The 14,567-nt window shown below is 41.8% G+C and overlaps 1 protein-coding gene across 2 annotated transcripts; it reads left to right on the top strand.

Moving 5' to 3' along the window:
• Nucleotides 1–33: 33 nt before the first annotated feature.
• Nucleotides 34–9,656, top strand: MRPL22 (mitochondrial ribosomal protein L22). Of its 2 annotated transcripts, XR_007509703.1 has the most exons (8): nucleotides 34–115; nucleotides 200–245; nucleotides 2,150–2,285; nucleotides 4,260–4,325; nucleotides 4,853–4,930; nucleotides 5,782–5,851; nucleotides 7,079–8,123; nucleotides 8,687–9,656. XR_007509703.1 is itself a non-coding variant. In XM_049829671.1 (7 exons), exons 1-7 carry the CDS (start codon nucleotides 88–90, stop codon nucleotides 7,288–7,290), a joined length of 636 nt encoding a protein of 211 aa, XP_049685628.1. In that variant the 5' UTR covers nucleotides 34–87; the 3' UTR covers nucleotides 7,291–9,656. The 2 variants fall into 2 exon arrangements, 1 of the variants encoding a protein (XP_049685628.1); XM_049829671.1 differs by having other exon boundaries at nucleotides 7,079–9,656.
• Nucleotides 9,657–14,567: the final 4,911 nt, after the last annotated feature.

Here is a 14,567-nt window from a genome sequence, read left to right as displayed (position 1 = left end):
CCGCGCCACGCCGTCGCAAAACGTCGCAAACCACGCGCCTGGCCGCGCGCGTGCGGGGAGCCTCTGCCGTGAAGCGAGGCGGGGAAGATGGCGGCGCGGTGGGCGCTGGGCGCGGGTGAGTCTGAGGGGACGGAGCGGAGCGCTGGTTTCGGAGCGTCTCGGCTGCTTATCCCTTGTTCACTGTGCCGCTTCCTTTCAGGTAGCGCTTGGGTGCGCGGTCTCCTCGGCTGGGCGCGGCCGGAGAGGTGAGTCTGGCTCTGCCGGGATCCTGGAGCAGGCCCGTTCCTCCGGCGCCCCGGGCAGCGGGGCACCGGCCGCCTCGCTCAGGGGGTCCTGGGGGCTGGGGGGGCCGGGGTCGCCTGGCTCGGGCCTCTTGCTGACTTCTCACCCTGTCCCGGCGCTGTGGGGAACAGGTCGCTCCGTGCTTCTGTAAAATCTTTCTACGTACTTGGAGTTTGTGGCGTGGTGGAGGTGTTTCTCTCTTTCTCTTGACCCCTCTGTGTCGGGCATGCACATTTCCTCCCGTTTTATGGTGCCTGTCACAGTAACACGGTACCTGTTGCTCCCCTCTGCGCCCTCCCCGGCCATTGCTTTTCTGTAGTTGCTCGTCTTTCTCCTCCGTCTGGAGGAATGGCAGAGTTGTGCTGGGGGAGCATGGGTCACTGCTGACTCTGTCCCTGACTGTAGAAGAAAGGCTGCTGCGGATTCTCCAAGTGCAGAGCTTTGGTCTCTGCTAGAGCCTGCGGAGATAGATTGCGGAGACCTGTGTCACTGACGGAAGACAAAATAGGCTTATGTTGCCTGTGCTTTGCTCATTGCCTTGCAATTGAACAGACTTATGTGCTAATTGTTTTACTTAGTTTTTCTAGTCTGTGTGTCTCCCGTTTGCTGCTTATGCATGATTCTTTATGGAAAGGTGCTCAGCTTTTCTTTCCTTTTCCCCTTACCTACCCATACATAATGTACTTTTGCTTGTTGCTTGTCACTGTTTTCTTTTGCTTACAATGTGTTTGTGTTTTCTTTTTTTCTCCTAAAGTTATGATAAATAGAGTTGCTCTTCACATGAGGTTGGGTTACATTAAGATAGAGGGAATGTAAGTTGTCTTAGCTTGTTGAATGTGTTCATGTGTTTTGCTAATACCGGGAAGACAATACTTAGTTCATTACTATTTAAGTTGTTAAATTGCAAAGTGATATTCATATGCTCGTCAAATATTTTCCTGTATTAATCAATGATACTATGTCTGATCTTGATGAATGAAATTTTTAAGTATTAAGCAAATAAACCGTTTTTGGCAAATATTTGTAAAAAATACTCTGTAACATTTGAATTTGTATGTTTTGCTACCCCCTACTGATGTGATGTGAAAACTTCAAGGTGTTCAATGCCTTCTTGACACTAATCAACATGTTCTGTTTGCCAGTTGTTTTTAAAATGCTTTGCACAACTTGGCTACCTACACGAAGTCATTCAAGCCTTAGTTAAACTCACAATATCTGGTCTTGAACTCATCCGTTTCTTGTAGTTACGAGTGATTGTCCAGTACTGCTTTACCTAGTCAGCAGGGGGCAAAATGTAGCTTGGTTTTCCTGGATCTGAGGTGAGCAAACTGACTGAAAACTAGAGTGGTTTTGCTATCGGCTGTCTTATAGTGACATGATTGCCTTTTGAAAGTAGTTTGGAATATCGTTCAAATTTCAGAATGTTTATAAACTTATAATACTTTGTTGATACTCAGTCCCTTGAAAAAGTAGAAATTTTTTCTGGTAAAAACGTTGTTGGTAAAAGTTAAATAAGTATTGGCTAGTCTTGGAAGAGATGTAAATTGTTGTGTGAGTAACGAACCCTTTGTAAGAACAAAGATGTGACTGTGTCTTTCTGTGACGATCTGGGGACACTTAATGTGGAATCACGTGCCATACCAATGTCACTTACAGTTCATGGTTTGCTTTAGGAAGCCTGAGGCTTCTTATTAAATTAAAAGCCCTTTCAACGTAAACTAGAGGACTTGAACAGTTTTATTTTGTGAGCGGTCAAATGTATCAGTTCTCTTTATGAAGACAGGTAAGTTCACAATTTTCCAGGTAATCTGGGCAAGGACAAAGAACTCTTGTGTTCAGCAGCAAAGACTGTGGTCTTGTCTTGCAGGTGGCTAGCATCCAGTAGCCTTTTTCCTTTGTCGTGCATCCACACAAGCACATCTCTGCAGAAATTTGGGAAGTGGGAGAAAAAGAACAGGATTGTTTACCCTCCGCAGCTGCCTGGAGAACCTCGCAGACCAGCTGTAAGGATACACCTGTGAATTTCCTTACCTGTTTATGTTTAGCAACTTCTGAACAGGTGGTCACTGTCTCTGGGTGACTCCACAAGGTGTTAGTTTGATAGATTATTTATTTGTTATTTAAGATTTCAGTCAGTTTAGCATATTTATGTTGTAAAAGTTAACATCATTTTGAATGTTTTCCATTTCTAAATTATATTGGACCTTCAAGTTGCTTGCAGCTAATCACTTACCTGATATGTGATGCAAGCTGCAAAGGTACTGTCCTCTGTTTGTAGAAGTCTCTGAACTACAAGGAGGTAGAAATTACCAAGGATGTAGCGTTATACACTTATTTCCTGTCAGTACAAACAGAACAATTAGAGAGGAACGCGATTGTATCGTTGCTTCTGTGCACAAAGATATAAAGGTACCTTTCCTTGAGTAGTGGAACTAGTGGTGCCTGTTTGATGTAGGTACAATAGAGTGCACACTCTTTTCATTTCTTAATTTCTCTGTGTTATAGATTCTCTGAGGTCTGATAATGTGTTGCCTCTTGCTGTGGCCTCCCTGTAATGAAGCTGTTCAGAGGTTGTTTCCTGTCATAGCGGTTGCTTGAAATGTTTAATGTGGACTGAGAGGTTCTAAAGTTACATGGGGAGGGACATGCAAGTCAGATGTGGCACATGACTGCAGGAGGTTTTTTGGTTAGGAAACTATTTTATATATACTGTACAGTGGAGTTGTTTCTTCAGTCTGTTGCACAATAACTTGTGTTTTACTAAGCCATAAACTGACGCAAAGAATCTAAAACCCTTTTGTTACCTCTTTGCCCACTGTAGGGCCTTCTGCTAGCTGTTTAAGACAACTTTTGAAAAAGTCAGCAGAAGTAACATGATCAATTTTTTAAATGCAGTAATAACAGATTATTTTTTGATAACAGCAGGTTTATGCCTGTTTCTCCCTGTCCCCTCTTATTGATCGTTTTGTAACTGGGAAGTACAGTTAAATGTGAACAGAAGCAAGCCTCTTAATTTAAGTTGCACATAGAAAACTAAGTGTTGTGTATTTGATCACTGAAGGGACTAATTGGTGCTGCTTTCCCTACAGCACAACATGGGAGAGTTTGAGGTTAATTCTTCAGTATTTCCTCACTCTTGAACTGATATTTTGGAATTCCATTTTTACAATTGTTCTTCATTGGAAATTAATGTGTTGTGGCCTCTGTTAGGTATACTGCCCAGCAAAGCAAAACATTTGCAGTTCAAAAGAATAGGGGTTTTTTTGGACATGTGCTTTTGTGGGCCATGAGCATTTATTGCTTCTGTGAACATTATGGCTTATGATGTAGAAACACATGCTATGTGCTGTGCTGACTTAATACAATGTATGGGAAAGTGCTGTTATTGACCAATTTGCTTATTAAATCAGTTTTTTACCTGTTCAGAAAGAATGTTACCTCTTTCAAATTTGTACTGACGTTAAATTTTACTAGCTAGTTTTGGTCCCCATTGGTACAATAATAATGTTAAATGGGTCTTTGGAGACAGCTCTTCATGCCAATCAAACTTGAATCCCTCTTCACTTATGAAGAGCTAATTAAGTTCATTCTAGTAATATTGTTTAGTTGCTATCCCAGTAAGTTGACTTTGACAGCAGAGTAATATTAGAACTGAAGGGGTGTTTCAGGCTGCTTCAAAAGGTGGGGAGGAGGAAAGGAAAAGATATTGAAAAATCTTCTCATTATCCTTTTCAGGAACTTGTGTTTATAAACTAATTTTCATAAGATTGTATTAAAATTTTCTGTATGCTAGCTACTTTTTTTTAATGTATTCAGTTTCAAATGTCGAAGGTATGCCTGATTTGGTATGTTCATGGTATAGTAGGGGGAGTCATTTTATTCCTAGTAAGAAAACAGATTGTGGAGCAGTCATGTATGCTCCATTCTTGTTTTCACAACAAAATTACTGATCCTCTAACTTTTTTTTTTGCACCTAGGAAATATATCACTGTCGGAGGGAAATAAAATATAGCAAAGATAAGATGTGGTATCTGGCAAAACTGGTAAGCGAAAAGTACTTTGTAGCGTGTTTGTTAGAATGCAACATTTAATTGCTGTATTTGCCTTAACAGCTTAGTTCAATCATGGTCTAATCAGCATCTTCATAATAGAGTCCTGAGGAAGAGCGTGCATCTGTGCAGGCGAACAGTTGTTTGTAGTTTTGTTTAGCTGCTTTATCCTAGTATGCTCTCAAATGTGTACCCAGGATCATATGCAGATTATGCACTGTGGAAGAATTTTTGTGCTGGTTTCTGCCTAGTAGTAGATGGCAAGGGTAGCTTTGAACAAGAGTAATGGGCTGTTTTGCTCTTTATGAAAAAAACCTAATTGAATGTTTTATCAAGATTTATTCACTATTTAACTCAGAACTTCTGTATGTAAGATATTACATTGAAGAATTAGTAATTAAGGAAACCAAAGTCTTTTGATTTGCTCTTTATAATGGCAAAATACTTTAATTACTGTCTTCTGAATAAGAGAAGGGAAATATTTGTAATTGCAGAAGTTAACTTTAACACTTTGGTTGCAGATAAAAGGAATGTCCATTGATCAGGCTCTTGCTCAGTTGGAGTTTAGTGATAAAAAGGGAGCAAAGGTGATCAAAGAGGTATGTAGTAGTATTCTTTAATACTCCTAGTTTCAAGAAAACTTTAAAATCAAATACCTATCACCAGAAGTTTGGAGATGTTTCTATTTCTGTGTTTTTCCATGTTTCTATTAAGCCCGTTGGGAGCATATTCAAGCAACATTTTTGTAGCAGTCATGTAATGTTGTGACTTACGAATATGCAGAGGTCGCTTGTACTGGCTGTTTTAACTTGTAATTGATAATAAATTACATGTGGGTACCCTCTCTAACAATGCCTGGTGTTAAGTTCATGGTAAATAATGCAGGATTCTTGTCACTAAAGGCTGCTACATCTATGTGCTTTGATTCTTAAAATTGTAAGAGATGAAGATATCGTCAGGGAAAGGACTGAGTTCTGTAAAGGCGTGAAAGCTTTTCATACACTGTAGTAGTTGTTAGGAGCCTCAAATTACTCATTTTCTTGGCCGAAGCATTGATTTCTGGCATAATAATGACAAAGAAGTATCCTGTATTAGCTGAAAATATTGAATGGCCCAAGTTCATTTTGTCCACCTTGGAATTGTTTCTAGTCTGATGTCTAATTAGACAAAGGTCCATGGATGGAAGGCTGTTAAATGCTCATGGGAACCGTCTTTTCCACTCCCTTTCTTGCCTGCCAAAATGTAGTAGAGTTGTACTGAAGCTTTTTCAGTCTGTATGCAAAGAACATACTTAAGTAGAAGATGTTTGTCTTTTAACAATTTTGATTTCTATAGAACGCTTTTCTGTAGCTGACTTAACATGGAAGAAATTGCAAGTTTATCTAGAGATAAGAAGTAGCATTGCTTAAATTCCTGCTCAGTATTTCCATTTCTTTTCCTTTTGTTACAGGTTCTGTTAGAAGCACAGGAAATGGCAGTGAGAAATCACAACGTGGAATTCAAATCAAATTTACATATAGGTACATTTTTTTCTTATTTTAGTGCAGAAAAATGTCATTCTACCCTATGAAAAAGTTTTATCCTTAATAAGGTTTTGTTGCTTCAAATTAGCAGAAATGAATACAGGATAGTTTCTAGTAAACTTAGCATTACCAAAACATGAAAGGCGTGTGCAGCACAACTGAAGTTAGTGTGGCTGTTGAGCCTTCAACCATCACTTTGTTATAGTTAGTGTCTGATTGGTATTCTGGCATCTGCCACATGCATTGTTTTTAAGATGCGTTCATCTGAGATTGGGATTTCTGCTCCCTACCTATGTGAACAGAAAGTCCTGAAGAGGAAGATGCTTGACATGATTATGAAAAACTAGACAATAAGAAGCAAACTGTTCCTACTTTTTAATGTTGCCAGTTAACATAGATGCTGGAAGCTTTGTCCGTGGCTAGTACTATGGATTTGCAGTATCAGAATGTAAACTTCTGTAAGAAACAGTATAAAAGTAAATGAATAATGACAGTAGACTTTTTAATAAAAAGGCTGTGTTATAGATAATTACAGGATAGTCCTGTAATAACTACAGCACTTTCTTGCCTAGAAAACTGTTAGAGAAATGTTTACTTGTAAGTGTTTTTAGGCCCAAAGAAAAAAATTCCCATTTTGCGAAATGTGGTATAAATGTTATTAAGCTGACCTCATAAACTTAAAGTAACCTGGATTGTAGAGCAGATTTGATTAGAATTCTTTGGAGCCTTCTAGGCCTCTGCCATAAGAAGGTTTATCTGCTAGTGCAGGACTGGATGTGTAGATAATGAAAATACCTATGATGAGTACAATAAAGGGAGAAAGAAAGGAAAATGAAGTCTGTAAGGCTTCTACAGGAATTCATGAGACAAACTACTGAAAAGCAGTGGAATTATACCACCTTCAGAAGAGCTATATAATCTAGTAAGTGCTCAGTGTAGCTTCCTTTGGATTTATCCTTTACTACATATTTATCTTTGCATGCATGCTTTCTAAAGTCACCTTTTTGGTGCTCCTGAAGAGTGTTAATTCAGCTCATGGGTTTCTCTATAGCAGTAGTCTGCTAAATATAATAGAAGAAAGATGAAGGAGAGAATCCTGAGTAGAATTAACTTTTCATATGCAGTTGTGAAAAATATACTGGTAAGACAGTGTTTCAGTTGCAGATGTGTAGTAGTTTATTCTTGACTGAATAGTCTTCTCTCCCCCCTGCCTTTTTCCTTCAGCTGAGTCAATGACGGGCAGAGGCCGCTATGTGAAGCGGATTCGTTACCATGGCAAAGGCATGTTTGGCATCATGAAAATCGTCAGATGCCATTACTTTGTGAAGTTGGTGGAAGGTCCTCCTCCTCCTCCAGAGCCACCAAGGACTGGTTTTGACCAAGCAAAAGAATACGTGCAGCAGCTGCGAAGTAGAACCCTTGTTAATACACTGTGACAAACTTTTGTGACTATTTAAGTATTTCTTGTTCGACAATGTAATTATATAAAAGAATAATTAACATAATGTTTTAGTTACATCTTTGGTGCTGCTGGAGCTGGATGATGCAAGAATTATCGTAGGCTTTTTTCTTACTTCTCAAGCCATAGGAATGGAAAAATCTTGGAAAAGCAACAGATGTTACTTTTTCTGAGTTACTTGGACCACAGCATTCAAGCTCTACCCTGGACTATCAAATCTAGAACATGCAGTGCCGTTATAAAGCTTGTGAGGAACTGTGGTTGTCCTCAAATTCATGTAGCTGTCTGTTAATGTGTGGTTGGGTCTTTTATTGTAAAAAATATGTGCTTGACAGTCACGTTGCAAGATCAAGACTTGGACTAAAATTACTGAAATTTAACACCTTAAAGTATCTACAACAGTGGAACAAAACAAGTAACAAAAATAGTTGAGATTATCAGGCATTAATTTATGGTTTCTTTATCTAGGCTGTAATGCTCTTTCCTTACAGCCTCTGTTGTGCATCTTCGGCATTGTGTCTGGGAGTGGGGAATAAAAAAATAATGTAAAGTTCAGGTTTTGACAGAGTCAGTAGGTGGCAATGTTTAGTTTGTCAGAGGGAAGAGGCAGTGAAAACTTACAGCATGTTGAAACTGTGTTCTTGATTCTGACCATGGCATTAATAGTCTGATATGTGCGTGGAGTTCAGGCTGTTCTCTGTGGAAACTCAGTATGGGTAACAGGCACAACATGGAGAAAAGCTTGTCTTGGTGAAGAGTGAACAAATCATTCTGCACTGTCTGGAAACAAACTGCTTTTGTAATGTTGAGGTGAGTAAAATGCTCTGTGGATTTAATATAGAATGGCTTGTTGCATATACAAATTAGGCTTTCAGTTCTCTGAAAACAATCCTATTTTTATCATTACTTCTTTGAAGAGAAAAAGACAGATCGATAGGGGGAATCTCATTTCACCCAGTCAAATTTTCAACTCGGGTGGTCAGAGATCATGAACATCAGCACAAAAAGAATGAGTAGTTGCTTGTTTATGCAAATGTCTGCTATTTAGGCCTTTCTTTTCCATTCTGGGAACATTAGAATGGGAGATAGATTGCTTACCTCATTTAGGTCTTTTTACCACACCAACTAGTGGTAGCCTTTCTTATGCGTGTTTACTTTTCTATGTTCCTGAATGATGGCAAAGGAACAGTTCCTATAAGGAAACAAATTATTTTTGTTGTCTTAATGAAGGTGTCATACAGTTGTTTCTTTTGGCTACCAAAGAAAGGGTTTTATGATGTTAAGAGTATCAGGGGATTGTGAAGTTACACAAGAAGTACATGCATAGCTCAATGCCATTAATGGGTGTTTATTTGCCGTCTCTTTCTCTGCAGTGCACTTACAGACGCATTACTTGCTTTAAAGCCACGATTTAGTAACTTTTATCTGAAAGGTATGTTCCTGATAAAACTCTCTATCTCTGTAGTCCCTGATGTATGTTTGAAGAACTGTTTCTGGTGTGCTATGATAAACAGCTGGGCTTTGCTCTGCCAGCTGCTGTTAAACTCTTTTGTCATACTGAGTCTCTTACAAGTTGTAGCAAACTTGAATGACTTAATCTTTTTGGGGGTCAGTGATCTGGGAGAAGGGGAGAAGCTAAGGAATTGCAAAATAAGCCAAGCTTAATAAATGCTTGTCATCTAAGCATGTGAAACCTGGCTTTTAGGTGTTTTGTTCCAGTACCTGTTTCTCCTGCGTGCTGTAGATGTTTGGTTTGGATCCCTTCTGGACCCCCAGACAAGGTTGTATCCTTCTAGATATCATTGCTCTAGTTATGAATCTGCAGACGGGGAGAGAAAGTGAGAATGTGACTGATGTCTCTTCCAGCTTCTTTATGATGCAGCAGGTGGCCCTGACAGTCTATACAAACAGACCTGGGTTTTTAAAATTTTTCAGTCAAAAAGCAAGGTTGTTGCTTGTCATTCTTGTTTTCTTTCTCAAAACAGTAAGTGGGAAGACACTTTTTTGACCTGCTTTTCAGCATTCTGCTTATTCCTTAGTACCCTTTTCCACCTTCTTAGAGGCGTAACCCCTAGTGGATCCTTATGGTGTTGGCTAAGGAATCTCCACAGCTGTGTCTGTAACAGTACAATGATGGGAGATTGGTGAGATGATGGGCTTGAAGTGGCTTGATCCCTGCCTTTCACTGGTAGGATGGTAAGAGTGTCTGAAGTGGTTTCTGTGATAGGTGCATCAGAACATTGGTATGGGAACCTGCCTGAACTTCTTTAAAATTCAGTAAGACCTAGTGATAAAGCTTTATACTGTCAAGTTCTATATATAAATAAAATCTGGCGTTTTTGATTTGACTGTGCTTTCTTGGTAATTAGTACATCCACACATCAGTCAGATAGTTGATATGGATTCAGACAGAAAATTCCATGCTAACTGCAACAAGTCTTTAGCAGAAGATCATAATTTATTACTGTGACCTCCAATAAAAGAACATGCTTAAATAAGCTGTCATCAGAAGGGAGGGAGAGAGGCACCTAGGCCTCTACTTGATGCTGATTTTATTGGTAACGTCTGGGGGCACTGTAAACTCACCACTTGTGTATATATGTGCTGATGTTCCAGAAACTGGAGAAGGAACAGGTATGTGTGAAGGTATAGTAAGGCTTTAGGGAAATCTGAAGAGAGTAGAACTGTGAGCTGTTCTCAGCAATGTGAGATTTAATTGAGGAAAACTTAAAAACCTGCTGTTGGGCATGTTCATAAACATTTTAAAGTAGCCAGTGAGAAAGTTGAAGGACTTTTGTCAGACAGCCCCATGTCTTTTTGGATGTGGGTTTTTTTTTTCCGTTCCTGGGCAGTTACTGAGGAAGTAGTTCATCAAAGGTAGAGCAAGGAAACACTCATGAATATAGTTATAAAGTGACCATCAGCCTCTTTAAAAACTTGGAAGATAAATGTGAGTGTGATATACAATGACTGGACAGTTAGGGACCTCTGATTCTGGTCAGGTCTGTACTGGAAATTGTTGCTGTGAGGTGGACTGCGTTAGGGCTCGGTGGTACCTGGGCACAGACAGGCACGTTCTGCCTGGTGCTTCAGCTGCGTTGCTGTACCTGGCATGAACTTGACTAGGCCAAGGTCACACAGTGCAAATCTTCTGATTACCCCTGTTTGCACAGGTGGGAGGTGTACAACTACTGCCATCTCCGCATTGCAGAGTTGCTTGGGAAATCCTGTCACTGGAGTGAAGGAACAATAGGAATCAGTGTTTGCGTTCTGCCAGTCCCTATGAAAATCCACTCCTGGGATGCTGGAAAGTCATTTGCAAACAGAATTCTCCTTTAAATAGAAATAAGGTTACTCCTAATATCCTCAATGAACCATAGAAACAAAGTGACATTCTTCACTGTATGAGCTATGGTGCTGCTTGAAAATGCCACTATTTCTAGCTTTTCAAAGAGCAAGCCTTTATTGCTGAATGACATCTATCCAGCTGCACTTCAGCCATGTAATTTAAAATAATTACTAATTAAACAAAATAAGAGACTGTAATAGCAATAATAATCACACAAGTTGCTGTTTGCTGGAGCCTTACCTAGGGAAAATAACTTGAAAGAAGAAGAAAGTTTCAGGAACTGGCTTTTGAGTACTTAGACTGAAGTAAGGAACAAGGTGTCTCTTGGGAGTAGTCAGCAAACGCAGAGCTAATTTTGTATTTGCTCTATAATATCAACACTCTCTTCTTGTTTCAGGGAAGTTGTACGCTAATACAGAGGGCAGGCTGCCATTGAAGAGAACGAGCCAAGGAGAACCTTTACATTGGGCATATTAGGCATCCACCTGTGATGGGTTGACCCTGGCTCAACACCAGGTGCCCACCAAAGCCGTTCTATCACTCCCCCATCCTCAGCTGGATAGGGGAGAGAAAATATAACAAAAGGCTCGCGGGTCGAGATAAGGACAGGAGAGATCATTCACTATTACCGTCACGGGCAAAACAGACTCAATTTGCAAAATTAACTCAATTTATTACAAATCAACCAGAGCAAGGTAATGAGAAGTAAAATGAAATCTCAGAACACCTTCCCACCACCCCTCCGTTCTTCCCGGGCACAACTACCCTCCCGGATTTCACCACCAAGCCCCCCCAGCAGCACAGGGGGACAGGGATGGGGTTTATGGTCATCACACGTTATTTTCTGCCGCTTCACCTCCTCAGGACGAGGGCTGATCACACTCTTCCCCTGCTCCAGCGTGGGGTCCCACCCATGGGAGACAGTCCTCCACGAACTCCTCCAACGTGGGCCATTCCCACGGGCTGCAGTTCTTCACGAACTGCTCCAGCATGGGTCCATTCCACGGTGTGCAGTCCTTCAGGAGCACACTGCTCCAGCGCGGGTCCCCCACGGGGTCACAAGTCCTGCCAGAAAACCTGCTCCGTGGGCTCCTCTCTCCACAGATCTGCAGGTCCTGCCAGGAGCCTGCTCCAGCACGGGGTTCCCACGGGGTCACAGCCTCCTTCGGGGAACCCACCTGCTCCGGCGTGGGGTCCTCCACGGGCTACAGGTGGAGATCTGCTCCACCGTGGACCTCCCTGGACTGCAGGGGGACAGCCTGCCTCACCAGGGTCTTCACCACGGGCTGCAGGGGAATCTTCGCTCCGGCGCCTGGAGCATCTCCTCCCCCTCCTTCTTCACTGACCTTGGTGTCCGCAGGCTTGTTTCTCTTACATGTTCTCACTCCTCACTCCGGCGGCAGTTTCTCTCTGTCCCCACTTTTTCTCCTTCTTAAAAATGTTATCACAGAGGCATTACCACTATCACTGATTGGCTCGGCCTTGGCCGGCGGCGGGTCCGTCTCAGAGCCGGCTAATATGGGCTCGCTCTCTCTCTCGAACACAGGGGAAGCTTCCAGCAGTTTCTTACAGAAGCCACCCCTGTAACCCCCCCCGCCCCCCCGCTACCAAAACCTTGCCAAACAAAACCAATACACCACCTCAGAGTATTAGCTGAGGAAATTAATCTGAAAGTCTATAATACACTTGAACAGAGCATTCTTGAAACTAAAGACAAAACGTGGGGCAGAGCATCTGAATAACTTCTGCATCTGTGGATGCCACTTCTGTGTGTTGCATGGTAGTACAGCTGTCAAGATCTGTGTGGTAAAATGAATTTGTCATATATGAACCTAGATTCCACTCCCTTTTTCTTTCCTCCAAAAATAATGAAATGGAGGCTTAGAACATATTCATATGATATCTTTATTTTAAATTAGCTTGGAGTTGGGACCATTGTCAACACTGCACCCAGTCAACTGTGTCTCTGTCTAATGCTATTGGAAATCCAGCCACCTCTCTGTTAGCCTGTACTATTGCTACGCTACTGTCCCTGGGAAAACTCCCTGCACAGTCCAGCCTGAGTCTCCCAAGCTGTGCTCTGTTCTCCTTTGTTCCATTGCCTGGTGCTGCTGAGAAGTGGTTGACTCCGTCACATTGTAATTCTCCTGTTGCTATCAGATCACCCTGCTAACCACCTTTTTGGCAGGATGGACAAGTCCACCTTCAACTTCTCCTCATCGGTCTACTTCTCTAGCCCTTGTGCTATACCCTCTCCAGTTTCCCTGTCTGTTGCAGTGGGGGACCTAAAACAAGACTCAATGTTCCAGGTACAGCTTCACCAGCACTGGTGAGAGGGAGATAACTTCCCGTGGTCATCTGGCCGTGCTTTTAATGGAGCCAAGTATGCAGTTTGCTGTATCTGTGATGAGAGCATGTTGTTGGCTCACATTCAGCCTGATGTTCATGCAAGTCCCAGGTCCTTTTTAGGTCACTCGTCAGAATTGCAGTAAGTACCTGTGTTCCAGCTCTCATTGCTTTTCTGTGTGCACTAATGAGGACTCCTTTACCACCAGAAAACTCTTCTGTTATGTGGATGATAATTTTCCAATAGAAAAGCTGCAAAACAGTTTTCTGGCTTCTGTTATTAATCAAACTCTTAAGTGCTATCTAAGAGTGGAGTAAAGGCATCTGTACATGCTATTGTGGTAAACTGTCAATGTATGCAGCTAATAAGTGGTGAAATGCGTCTACATCTCTCCTATTGATTATCTCCTTCAGAGCAAGACAAACATAGGTCCTTACTGTATGCTGGCCATGTAAACTAAAACTTTAATTAAATGAAAACAGAGTGGACTGTGAGGTGCGCTGCACTGGGCCATTAAAGGATTGCTGTTCAAAACCAGCTCTTCTAGAGGCCCCTGATTCCTTGCCTTCTTTTTCCCCACTTAAAATTCCCAATAGTGCATTAAGATGAACTCAGTAGTTAGTAAATTTTCCCCTGTGTAGTTTACAAGCTCAAGGTTATGGGCTAGAACAAGTAGTGTCATGCTATAAATCAGGTGTAATGGAACAGCTTGAAAGAGCGCACAGAAGTCCTACTTGCCCTCACACAGTGTGTGTCCTAAAACTGAAGGTAGAGTTGGCACCAACCCAGAAACCCCCACAAACAGCTGATTAAATCATTAATAATAAGCCCCATCCTGCTCTCTTCTGGACTTTGAATTCCTTGAATCATTCCAGTACAGCAAGGTGTACTGGACAATTCTTAAAAGGGCTGCAAGTCAGAAAAGACAGAACTTTTCACCAGAAAGGGGATGTTGCTGAACCCAAATGTGGTGCAGAATGGAAGTGGGACCTCTGCCTTGTGGTAGTTCTTCCAGCAACTGATGCCTTTTGTCAGTGTGCTGTAGCATAACTTACATAGCTTTAGCTTTCAGCTATTCCTTATGGTTCTGGTTCTCTCCACTGGCTCAGAAAGTCCTTTTCTGTTTCTTTTGGGCCTGAAATGTGTCACTAGTTTGGTGAGTCTGAACATTGGACCATCTAAAGAAGAACCTGCCTGCACAGGCAGGGGAAGGCAGTCCTGAGTCAGCAGCCAGGGTTCTCCCAGCAGGAGTGGGCGCAGGGTTTTACTCGGGTTAGTGTTGTGACTGAAGGCTGCCTGCACGGGTTCATGTTCTGTCAGCTCGGAGCACGGGCTGAAGCAATGGTCTGTGCTGCGACAGAGGTGCCCTGAGTTGGAGCCTGTAACATGGTTCTTGTGAGAAAAAGACAAGCTGGAGATACCGAACCTTGAGCTGGAAGGGTTCAATTGCTAGTGATGACTTCTACATAGAGCTTCTATTATAGCAGTGGGAGAACTATGTTATAATAGCATATCCATGCACGTGCTTTAGCTATGTTTTGTCTGCCCTGTCCATGTG

The sequence above is a fragment of the Accipiter gentilis genome, chromosome 26, assembly GCF_929443795.1.
Source record: "Accipiter gentilis chromosome 26, bAccGen1.1, whole genome shotgun sequence".
Lineage (NCBI taxonomy): Eukaryota > Metazoa > Chordata > Aves > Accipitriformes > Accipitridae > Astur > Astur gentilis.
Note: the sequence above shows the minus strand (reverse complement) of the source record. Positions and strands in the feature narration are given on the sequence as shown.

Coding starts and splice junctions, on each gene's coding strand:
- MRPL22 (XM_049829671.1), top strand. CDS start 88: ATGGCGGCGCGGTGGGCGCTGGGCGCGG. Junction 2,286..4,259: donor GAGAACCTCGCAGACCAGCT/GTAAGGATACAC, acceptor TTTTGCACCTAG/GAAATATATCACTGTCGGAG. Junction 5,852..7,078: donor CAAATCAAATTTACATATAG/GTACATTTTTTT, acceptor TTTTTCCTTCAG/CTGAGTCAATGACGGGCAGA.